The following is a 9,878-nucleotide window of genomic DNA, read 5'->3' as shown; positions in this document are numbered from 1 at the left end:
GTCAAACTATTAAGTTTGCTAACATGTCTTACTTCAGTCGATCACAAGGGCGAATACAAGGATCAAGATCACGAGCACAAAAACATCATAAGGGTCACAAACAAAAGCACAACAAAGATGAGGTAAAATAACGCATCGAAAACCTAGAATCTTAAATAGATTGATTAATTCTGTGAAATAAAAATAAGGTGATCAATCTTTCAAACTCCAATGTGACATCCTAATAAATATATCACGTATTTTGTTAGCATAATTAATGTCATATCGTGTTTAGATTAGTCAACGAAACTTAATGTCTAAAAAGTCTCATTCATTGAAAGTTGATGTTTTAAATGGCTTAAAACAAAGTTCATGGTTTAAATGACCTAAATTTGAAAGTTTATGGTTTAAATGGCCTCAGTTTAAAAGTTTATGGTTTAAATGGTATTTTTCTCAAACTAAATTTTTTATCAAAACGATGTCGTTTTGTCACTAACGGAGAGTGTCAATGGTAGAGTAATGTCTGTTAGTTGTTCGGTTATCGGATTTAACATCATGTTTTTTTGGCTTGGTCAACAAAACTTAATGTTTAAAAGAGTTAATCAACGAAAGTTGATGTTTTAAATGGCCTACAACAAAGTTCATGGTTTAAATGGCCACAATTTGAAAGTTCATGGTTTAAATGACATTTTTCCCCTACAAATCGGTAATTAACAAACCAAGGTAGTACGCATGTTAATTATTTCTTCACATTGAATAATAGTCACTTCCTAATTGTATTGGTTCCATCTCTGTTTGAAATAATACAATTTTACTTGGCTAGGTAATCATTGTAATGGAGCTTTGGATTTGGGTGAAATGGAAGACTGTTGACTGGTGAAGAGCCGAGATGTTTGTTCAGTTGACTGGTGGACTTGAGGCTGCTGTTTGCAGAGAGCAAACTAAAAAAGGCCAAGGTTCGATCCTTCTTCTTGATATTACACGTTTTATTTTGAGATTTTAAAACTAAATTTAGGGAGGCGATAAATTGAGAGGGATCATCATCGGAGAGATTCGTTTTATTCAGGCGATTAGAGACACGAAGGTGATTGATCATGTTTGTTCGTGTGTGTGTTCAGCAGGCCTACAAAGGCTCAATAACAATAACTTCAGCCCATCAAACAAGACATGCCCAGGTGAATTTTTCAGCCCTTCTGTTTTTTTAATTAATAATTTAGAAAAATATTATTATATTTTGAAGAGTTTTTTTTATGTTTATTTATTTTGCCTTTCTCAGTCTCAGGGCAATTAAAATTTCTCAGGTCCGTGAAGGCGTAAATAGAGAGAGAAAGAGAGCACTGTGCATTCATCTTTGCACGCAGCTGTGTAACGGTACCAGCAGCAATTCATCTTCTCTACTCCACGGTTTTGTCTTCCCAATTTGTGGTTTTATGTGTTGTTGAGTAGCTGAGACATCACTCTCCTTGTGTTATTGTCTAATTTAGTCACTCTCCTTGTCATTTAATTTCTTGTTTGTCTCTTTTTTTTTTCCTACAGAGTTTTGGTGGCTTCCGTGCACTTTGCTACGCCGTAAGGACTCAAAAAAGTGCTCATAACTTGTACACATGATTGTTGCCAAGGTCTGCTTCTCTGAATCTTCATTCAAACAAGTGCTAATGTACTCTCTTTTTACACCTTGTCTCTTTTTGGTAGGTGCATTTTGGCCATTGACGATACACAAGGAGCCAAGTGAATAAGATCCCAAATGTTTGTTCACTTGACTGGAGGAAGGATGCTGCTTGCAGAGAGCCAAACTCAATGGCCAAGGTTCCCTTCTTCATTCTCTGTTTTTTTTTTTTGTTTTTTGTTTATTTTACGCATTAGCGAATTAGCTTTGGTAGTACATGATGAGCCTTGACTGAACTGTGACTTATCATGGCTTTGTTGCAGATTGTACTCTTGATGAGCTAGTGAGATTGCTGGGCGGAGGAGAAGTATTTGGTACTCTCTGATCTAAAGAGGAAGCAAAAGACAACGAGTCCCTTGAAAAGACCTCTTCGGATACAATTACATTTGGTACTCTCACTTTCTCTCTTTTCATCCTCCTTCTCATGTTTCTTTGTTTACAATTAGACTTGGTACTCTCTACTCTCAGTTGGCTCTTTGTTTGCAATTCTCATATTTCTCTCTTTCTTTGTGATGTTCTGTGTCGAGTAGCGAGGCCAGAGATATGGGGCTGATTGAAATCGAAGACTGTTGGCTATGGAAGGTACATTACACAAGGAGCCAAGTGAAGAGCTCAGATGTATGTTCAGTTTTTTTCTCTGCTTTTTCTACCCTTGAGCTCAGTTTTGGGATTCTCTTGGTGGTTTTACTAATAAATGAGTCTCCCAGATGTTAGAAGGTTTCTTCAGTTCTATTAGTGACCAATCCGTTGGGATGGGGAGTCATTCGTGGAGTCAGACCAGATCAGCAGTTGGTCAAGGTATTTTTTTGTTTCTGTTTCGTCTCCTTATTCCTTAGTCCTTAGCATAATGGTTCTATAGTTGTTTCACTCTATCATTTTGGTTTGAATAGTACTGAAGTGTGGCTTTTCTTTGATATGCTGCAGATTGTACTTGATGAGCTACTGAAATTGGTGGGTGGATGAGAAAGTATCTGAGCTACATTTTCTTGTACTCAGAGCTGCATTCACCGGGCTACCAGCATTTCAGGTCCTCTCTCTCCATGGTTTGGCTTCCAATTTTGCTTATGTTCCTTTTTCCGTTTTGATCTCAATTGAGTGGTTTTCTAAGTTTTTTGTTTTTGGTTATTTGTCTTCTTTGAGACGAGAGATATGGAGGTAGTTGAAATCGATGACTGTTGGCCATGGAAGATACATTACAGAAGGAGCCAAGTGAAAAGCCAAGATGTTTGTTCTGTTGACTGGTGGACTCGAGGATGCTGCTTGCAGACCAAACTCAAAGGCCAAGGTTCGATTTTTTTTCTCTTTTTTTTTTGTTTTTTAATACTTGAGCTCAATGTAGGATTCTCTTGGCGGTTTTGCTAATATGTAAGAAGGTTTGTTCAGTCTGGTAGTAACCAAGCCGTTGGGATGGGAGTCATTCGTCGAGTCAGACCAGATCAGCAATTGACCAAGGTATCTTTTGTTTCTGTTTCATCTCCTTAGTCCTTCCACATATTTTTTCATAAGCCTAATGGTTTTTATAGTTGTTTCACTCTATCATTTTGGTTTGAATAGTACGAACGTGTTGCCTATCATGGATTTGATGCAGATTGAGCTAGTCAAATTGATGGGTGGAGGAGAAGTATCTGAGCTACACTTCCATATACTCGGAGCTGCATTCACCGGGTGACCAGCAATTCAGCTTCTCTCTCTCTCCTACACTGTTTGGCTTCCAATTCAGCTCCTCAGACATGGCATAAGTTTGATGACGCCAAGGTAATATGATATAACATTTCTATCTGATTTATGAGTTATATTGTTACTCACAGTACTGAAATCTCGATTTTGTTCTTCAGATGATTGGTGGGCTGAAAGTGCTCATGACAATAAGGTATCAAACACTTGTTTGTGATTCCTGGTTTCATTTCTTGTTCTGTAGTTTTACTTGATGTTATATTCCTCAACTCTGTTTTCCAGGGAAGTCTGGTGCCGAAGAAGTCAACTTTCCCTTCTGGTATAAAAAGCACCTACGGATTATGTTCACAGCAAGGGCCTTAAGCTCGGGATTTACTCAGATGTCGGGTAAGCTATTATTGCCTATGCTTCTAGAATCATAATTTCACAGCAGGTTAGAGGAATAAATTTTACACTTTTCCTAGTGCTTGAACATGAATGAACATTAACCTTCTAATTGTTTTGGTTTATAGGTATTTTACCTGCAGCAAAAGCATGCCAGGTTCTTTAGGCCATGAGGAGCATGATGCCAATACCTTTGCAGAATGGGTGCGTTAGATGTCATTCTTGTATTCCCACATTCTTGTTAGACAACGAGTCCCTTGAAAAGACCTCTTCGGATACAATTACATTTGGTACTCTCTGATCTCACTTCCTCTCTTTTCATCCTCCTTCTTCTTCTTCTTCTTGTTTGCAGTTCTCATATTTCTCTTTCTTTGTGATGTCCTGTGTTGAGTAGCGAGGCGAGAGATATGGAGCTGGTTGAAATCGAAGATATGGAGTTTGGTAGGTGGCCATGAAAGTTGCATTACGGAAGGAGCCAAGTTAAGAGCCAAGATGTTTGTTCGGTTGAGGAGGCCGCTTGCCCTTGAGCTCAAAGGCCAAGGTTTGATTTTTTTTCCTTCTCTTTCTCTTTTTTATTGCCCTTGAGCTCAAATTAGGATTCTCTTGGCGGTTTTGCTAACAGGTGAGCCTCCCAATTGTTAGAAGGTATTTTTTGTTTCTTTATTCTTCTTCTTCTTAATCTGATTAATTAGGTTTCTTCTTCTTCTTCGTCTTATGCAGGTTTTTTGGAAGCCAATTTATGATCCGATCATCATCGCTCGCTCCCTCCTCCTACGGTTTGATTTCTAAATCTTAATTTTAATTACTTGTCCTTCTGTTGTTTTTGTAGATTGTGGTGGTGGATGGTGCTATCTATGATTGATCGCTGTTTTGCTCTCTCTTTTTGTTTTCTGAATGTCGTTTACTCTGCTTTCGTTATAGCTTCTGATACTTTCACTTTTGTCTTTCTAAAATTGAATTTACATTGTTATTTAATTCTCGTTGATTTAATCTTTGTAGAAGATGCTATGATAATTGTATGGCTTTGATTCATCCTTTTTCAAACATTGAATATGGATGGTTTTTAGGGTTTTTAATAAGGTAACTTACTATGTGCTTGTGTTTTTTTTTTTTTCAGGAAGAATTGAAGGAATGGGATAAGTACTGTCTCTATGATGCTTTGTGATGCTACTTACTAAGGTTGACGCTAGAGATGGAATTGTCTATGTATGATGTATACGACTCTACAAGGTTTAGTTTCTGATATTGTTGGAACAAAGTTACATGTTCACTTCTTAATTTTCACTTTGGTTCTCTTTACTTTTCGTGTTTGTTATTTCAGGTTTTGGATGCTTTTATCAACCAGTGATGGCTTTGACTGATCTTCCTCAAGCGTTCTCATGGGTTCCTTTGCTCTAAACTTATCTCTTTTATTTGTCTCTGAATATTCACTTTGGTTCTATGGTCTTCTTTTTCTTCTCATTACATGTTAATATATACTTGTCGTTTTTATCATTTCAGGTTTTGGATGATGCTTTTATCATTCAGTGATGGCTTTGACTGATGGGACTAGATCAGCAGTTGGCGAAGGTATTTTTTTTTTGTTTCTGTTTCATCTCCTTAGTCCTTAGTCGTTCGCCATATTTTTACATGCATAATGGGTTTTTATAGCTGTTTCGCTCTTATTATTTTTGGTTTCAATAGTACTGATCATTGATATGTTGCAGATTGTACATGATGAGCTAGTCAAATTGATGGGCGGAGGAGAAGTGTCTGAGCTACACTTCCTTGTACTCACCGGACTACCAGCATTTCTGCGCCTCTCTCTCCTCCACGGTTTGGCTTCCAATTTTGCTTATGTGCGTCTTTTCGTTTTGATCTCAGTTGGGTAGTTTTCTAATATCTGGTAGAACACGGTCGCCGGCTTTCATACAGTAACATCATCAAACTGATTTTGAAGGTATGTATGTTTATGTTACAGTTCTCCCTTCCCTTTATGTCAGAACTTTAAAAGAAATATATAAAAAATTGACGAAGCTTTTCTAATTCTATATTTCTTTTTGTGTGCAGATCGGTGATATGCTAGGGTTTGAAGATTTGACGAAGAAGATTCAGAACCGAAACAAAAGATGAACTTCACCTTACAGTAACAACATCAAACTGGTTCTCTTGTTACTCATTTTTATATATTACCCACTTTATACTCTTTTATGTTATGTATCTTATCACCTTCTCTCTACTCTCAGAATTCAACCTTTGACTTAACTTTTTGTGTTTTGTTTTTTTTTGCAGATTGAACCATTCCATACCTTTTTTGGCTATTTACCCTAGCTAGATGCCGAGGAGGAGCTATCTGGTGCTCATCCTGCTCAAATACTACAGAGCTTTGGTTTGTGTGTCTTTACTTCTCGGATTGAATTTTGTAATTTGGTAAGCTTCTTACTAAGGTGCTATTGTGTTTGGTATCTGAGATTTTTTACTTTCCTGTGTTATGTTTATAGTGCAGGGAAAGTGGATTGGATCTTCCAGCATATCATGCTTTCGGATCCTCTGAAATGGAGAGAATCTTTCAATATTAAAGTGGATGAAACAGGAACTCAGGTACTAGCCTACCAAAACCGTTCTACTTCGTACTGCCAATTTGTATCCGTCTCAAATTCTAACTTTTATTTTTCCTCTTTTCTATGTTGCAGCCTTTATATATGTGGACAGCTTCTCCCAGTGCCCTCAGCCTCCATAACCCTTTCAAATCTCCAGAGAGGTATCATATGGTTTGCTTGGGCCTTGGTGAATTCTCTATCAATTTCTTCTTGTTGAGTTATTATTTCTCAGTTTGTTATACATATGAAGATACGAAACTTATGTTCATGTTTTTATACAGAAGGTACTATGGAGATATCTTGCCAAAGACCAGCTCATATGCTCGCCTTACTAAGGTAACACAAAATCTATCTAAGTTTCCATTCTGATTACCAAATTGATGTCTGAATGTGATCCATTTAAAAGAGTGTCTTCATTTGACTTAATTTTTGTATTTTTGTTTTTGCAGATTGAGTCATTTCATACCTTTTGCTAACGTAGATGCCAAGGAGCTATCTGGTGCTCATCCTGCTGAAATACAAAGCTTTGGTGTGTGTGTTTACTTCTGAGATTGAATTATGTATTTGGTACTTAAAAGCTTCTTACTTAAGTTGCGGATGAACTTTTCTTCCGTGTTGTATTTATAGTGCAGGTAAAGTGGATTGGATCTTCTAATCATTACACGCATTTAGATCCTCTAAGTGGAGAACCTCTCATTAAATTTGCTGAAGTTGATGAAGCAGTAACTCAGGTGCGAGCCGAGCCTATCAAAACAGCTATTCGTACAAAGTGGTATTTGTATCAATTCTAACTTTGATCTTTCCTCTGTTCTATGTTGCAGCTATATATGCTCCAAATAGCTACCAGAAAGCTGCAGGAGAAGTCTTTGTCACACGGAAAACTGTTGCGGTGGTCAGGTACATGAATCTTTTTACCATTTTTACATTGGTCCCAACTTATCAGTTTCAACAGCTTTTTATAATTCTTAAAGGATTACCAATCATAACGTTTCTTGCTCAGAGGTGCCTATTTATACAGTTCATGTTTGTGTCTAGCTTTTTGAAATTACAATTTCAGAGTGTTTGTTCAGTTGACTAGTGGACTGGAGGAGGCTGCTTGAAGATCAAACTCAAAGGCCAAGGAAGCTGCTTGTAGATCAAACTAATATCGACAGGGTATCCAAGAAGGTTGGTATGATGGAGGAAGCATTGCGTTTCCAGTGATTCTTGTCACAAGTAATGTTAACTTGTTACACTTAATATGTGAAATTTTGATAATGACTCTTTGTGTTGTTCTGATGCTTTTTGTCTCTTCTGCAGCTGTCAGTGACTACAAACAGCATCTCCATTTTCAAAACTTGAGTGATGAAAAGAGAAACATACATCTAGAGGTATAGATTTGCACCAATGTAATTTTTCCTCCCTCAATAATCTTTTTCTTGTTCCCTCCTTAGTTACACTACACCTGTGTTGATTGCTGCAGGTGACAAGAGGTGGAAGACGAGTGGATATTTCAATCTATGACACATTGTGGTGGGTGATGTCATACCTCTCAACATTGGAAAGCAGGTAGGTGGTCTGTTCTATCCTTTTCATTTTATTTTTGTCCATAATACCATGTGCCTAATCGAAATTAAAATATATGTTTAGGTTCTTGCGGATGGAGTGCTTATATATGGCCACTCTCTTGCCCTTGATGAGATCTTGATGAGTTTAGCATGACTGGAGAGAGCAAAATCGTGTGTATTTTTCTTGTTTCCTATCATAATGAAAATTGTTGACTTTCTCGTCCCGCTATATGGTGAGTCAAGAGGTGGTGGTACAGCTTTGAGTGTCGAGGTTTGTGTTATTCTTCTTTGATCAACTATGTCATAGAAAGTTACTTAATTAACGTTTTATGTTGATCGCTTACTCTTAATTGGGTGTCAATAGGCATCGGGGAAACCGATTGTACTGGTAAGATGTGGAGAGCGAATGTAGGATCCTGAACCCTTTTATTCTGATCGAATGGCTGAACGAATTCTATGAATGGCAACAGAAGCTGTAAGTTCCTAATGGGAGATGTGCTTTTGTAGAGAAGGCAACAGAAGCTGTAAGTTCTTTCAACCATTACATTTTTTGTCTTGCTTGTGTGTTTACATACTCAGGTTCTGAAACAAATTTTGACATATAAAAGGAAAGCATAAGTCAATGAACTTTAACTTATATTTTTTGGCCTTTAAACTTGGTTCTCTATATTTGTGCCGTATACTGCATCCTTCAGTAGTCTATTCTATTATATGCAGCTGATGAAGCCACGGTTGGAGTCCATCCAGGAGGAAATGCAAAACAAGGTATGTTAACTTTGTTGTTATTACAGCCAAACATCTTTTTTGCTACTCTACCAATAGCTTTTGCACTTGATTTCTTTATCTACAAAAAAAAATCTCAATATCTTTCCCCCTTATTTGCGTTCAGGGCATGGACTCCGTTACGATGGCAGAAGGTAATAAAAAGATGAAGAATTTTTTTAAAGAGTAAGCTGCTTTAAAATTTAAACATCTCTTTGGAGTGATAATCAAGAATTCTGGACTAGTTATTAAAATTTTGGAGTGTATGTTAAAATTACCCCTCGTTGATCATAGTTGGGAAGCAAGTGCGCTATATGTGATATTATAGCTCGTCTTTTCTGCAGGCTGTTGAGTTGGTGTAGTGTCCTGACATTTTGAGTTTTTTGTTTGTTAATATGTCCAACTAACCATACAGTGTTTGTTTTTTATAGTTTACAGATATGGTGTCACTCCAATGAAAGGGATGCTTATTCAGGGACCTCTGTTCCTCTGCTTTTTTCTTGCTGTAAGACCTTTTAATCTTGAAGATGCTTGTTGGGCTACGTTGTTTGTCTCAAATGAGTTAATTTTTTTCCTAGATTCTAAATATGGCAGAGCATTCCAAACAGGAGGGGCATTGTGGTTTACCGATCTAACAACTCCCGACAGCTTATACATCTTGCCGGTTATAACAGGACTGACATTCTTGATAACCGTTGAGGTACCGTTACTGCTAACTTAAATAACAATGTTGAAATCTTGGACATTTGTCAGACTTTTTACTAAAATGGCGTTTATGTGGGGTGATCAATGACAGTGATTAAGCGTCCTCAAGTGAAGAAGATGTTGCGCATACCTGAACTGCCTCCCAAGTCCTCCCAAGTCCTCCAGGTCAACAACCATCATTTGACCTGTTTTCAGCTCTGAAGAAAATGAAAGCCATGACGCAGAACCAGACACTGCCACTTCGCCAGCTGTAAACCCGATCGAGGGCAACATCGCCAGCTTCTTACGTTGAGTCCTGTAAGTAAGAAGCTCAAGGCTTTGGAAAGCCAAGTAAAGGGAAGGAAGAAGAACAGCTTACAGCAGCAAGAAGAGGTGTTCGATCCAAAGTGGTGCATACTATTTTTTGCTAAGAGAAAAATTTAACGAAGATTTTCGATTCAAAAAGTGGTGCATACTGTTACTAGCTACACACAGAGATTTTTATCATGAGAGCTGAAAAGCTGGAAAATTATGTGTTGTTTGGAACGATGATATTGTTTTGTTTTGATCAAATAGAGAATATAATACTGTTTCTTACAGAAA

At 37.5% G+C, this 9,878-nt stretch overlaps 1 protein-coding gene across 50 annotated transcripts; it reads left to right on the top strand.

Moving 5' to 3' along the window:
* The first annotated feature begins 566 nt into the window (after window positions 1–566).
* Window positions 567–9,878, top strand: LOC104762330 (delta-1-pyrroline-5-carboxylate dehydrogenase 12A1, mitochondrial-like). 50 transcript variants are annotated; one of them, XM_087498945.1, is made up of 41 exons: window positions 567–702; window positions 803–935; window positions 1,098–1,154; window positions 1,256–1,350; window positions 1,516–1,598; window positions 1,672–1,785; window positions 1,909–2,034; window positions 2,176–2,263; window positions 2,353–2,443; window positions 2,570–2,688; window positions 2,786–2,930; window positions 3,029–3,097; window positions 3,234–3,400; window positions 3,481–3,515; window positions 3,602–3,706; window positions 3,832–3,993; window positions 4,098–4,244; window positions 4,424–4,479; window positions 4,821–4,933; window positions 5,025–5,272; window positions 5,410–5,518; window positions 5,618–5,642; window positions 5,753–5,828; window positions 5,975–6,071; window positions 6,184–6,283; window positions 6,376–6,443; window positions 6,564–6,618; window positions 6,732–6,811; window positions 6,910–7,013; window positions 7,104–7,179; window positions 7,353–7,497; window positions 7,582–7,652; window positions 7,745–7,830; window positions 7,912–8,100; window positions 8,194–8,217; window positions 8,300–8,353; window positions 8,547–8,594; window positions 8,719–8,746; window positions 9,023–9,096; window positions 9,186–9,291; window positions 9,388–9,878. In XM_087498945.1, exons 25-31 carry the CDS (start codon window positions 6,267–6,269, stop codon window positions 7,358–7,360), a joined length of 408 nt encoding a protein of 135 aa, XP_087355071.1. In that variant the 5' UTR covers window positions 567–702; window positions 803–935; window positions 1,098–1,154; window positions 1,256–1,350; window positions 1,516–1,598; window positions 1,672–1,785; window positions 1,909–2,034; window positions 2,176–2,263; window positions 2,353–2,443; window positions 2,570–2,688; window positions 2,786–2,930; window positions 3,029–3,097; window positions 3,234–3,400; window positions 3,481–3,515; window positions 3,602–3,706; window positions 3,832–3,993; window positions 4,098–4,244; window positions 4,424–4,479; window positions 4,821–4,933; window positions 5,025–5,272; window positions 5,410–5,518; window positions 5,618–5,642; window positions 5,753–5,828; window positions 5,975–6,071; window positions 6,184–6,266; the 3' UTR covers window positions 7,361–7,497; window positions 7,582–7,652; window positions 7,745–7,830; window positions 7,912–8,100; window positions 8,194–8,217; window positions 8,300–8,353; window positions 8,547–8,594; window positions 8,719–8,746; window positions 9,023–9,096; window positions 9,186–9,291; window positions 9,388–9,878. The 50 variants fall into 50 exon arrangements, with proteins under 50 accessions (XP_087355071.1, XP_087355069.1, XP_087355061.1 ...); XM_087498943.1 differs by having other exon boundaries at window positions 8,719–8,777; window positions 9,170–9,291; XM_087498946.1 differs by lacking the exon at window positions 567–702 and having other exon boundaries at window positions 708–935; window positions 5,025–5,086; window positions 5,204–5,272; window positions 5,753–5,845; window positions 8,719–8,777.

This window comes from Camelina sativa, chromosome 18 (assembly GCF_030686135.1).
Source record: "Camelina sativa cultivar CO46 ecotype springtype chromosome 18, ASM3068613v1".
In the NCBI taxonomy this organism is placed as follows: domain Eukaryota; kingdom Viridiplantae; phylum Streptophyta; class Magnoliopsida; order Brassicales; family Brassicaceae; genus Camelina; species Camelina sativa.
This window is presented reverse-complemented; position numbering and strand designations above follow the sequence as displayed.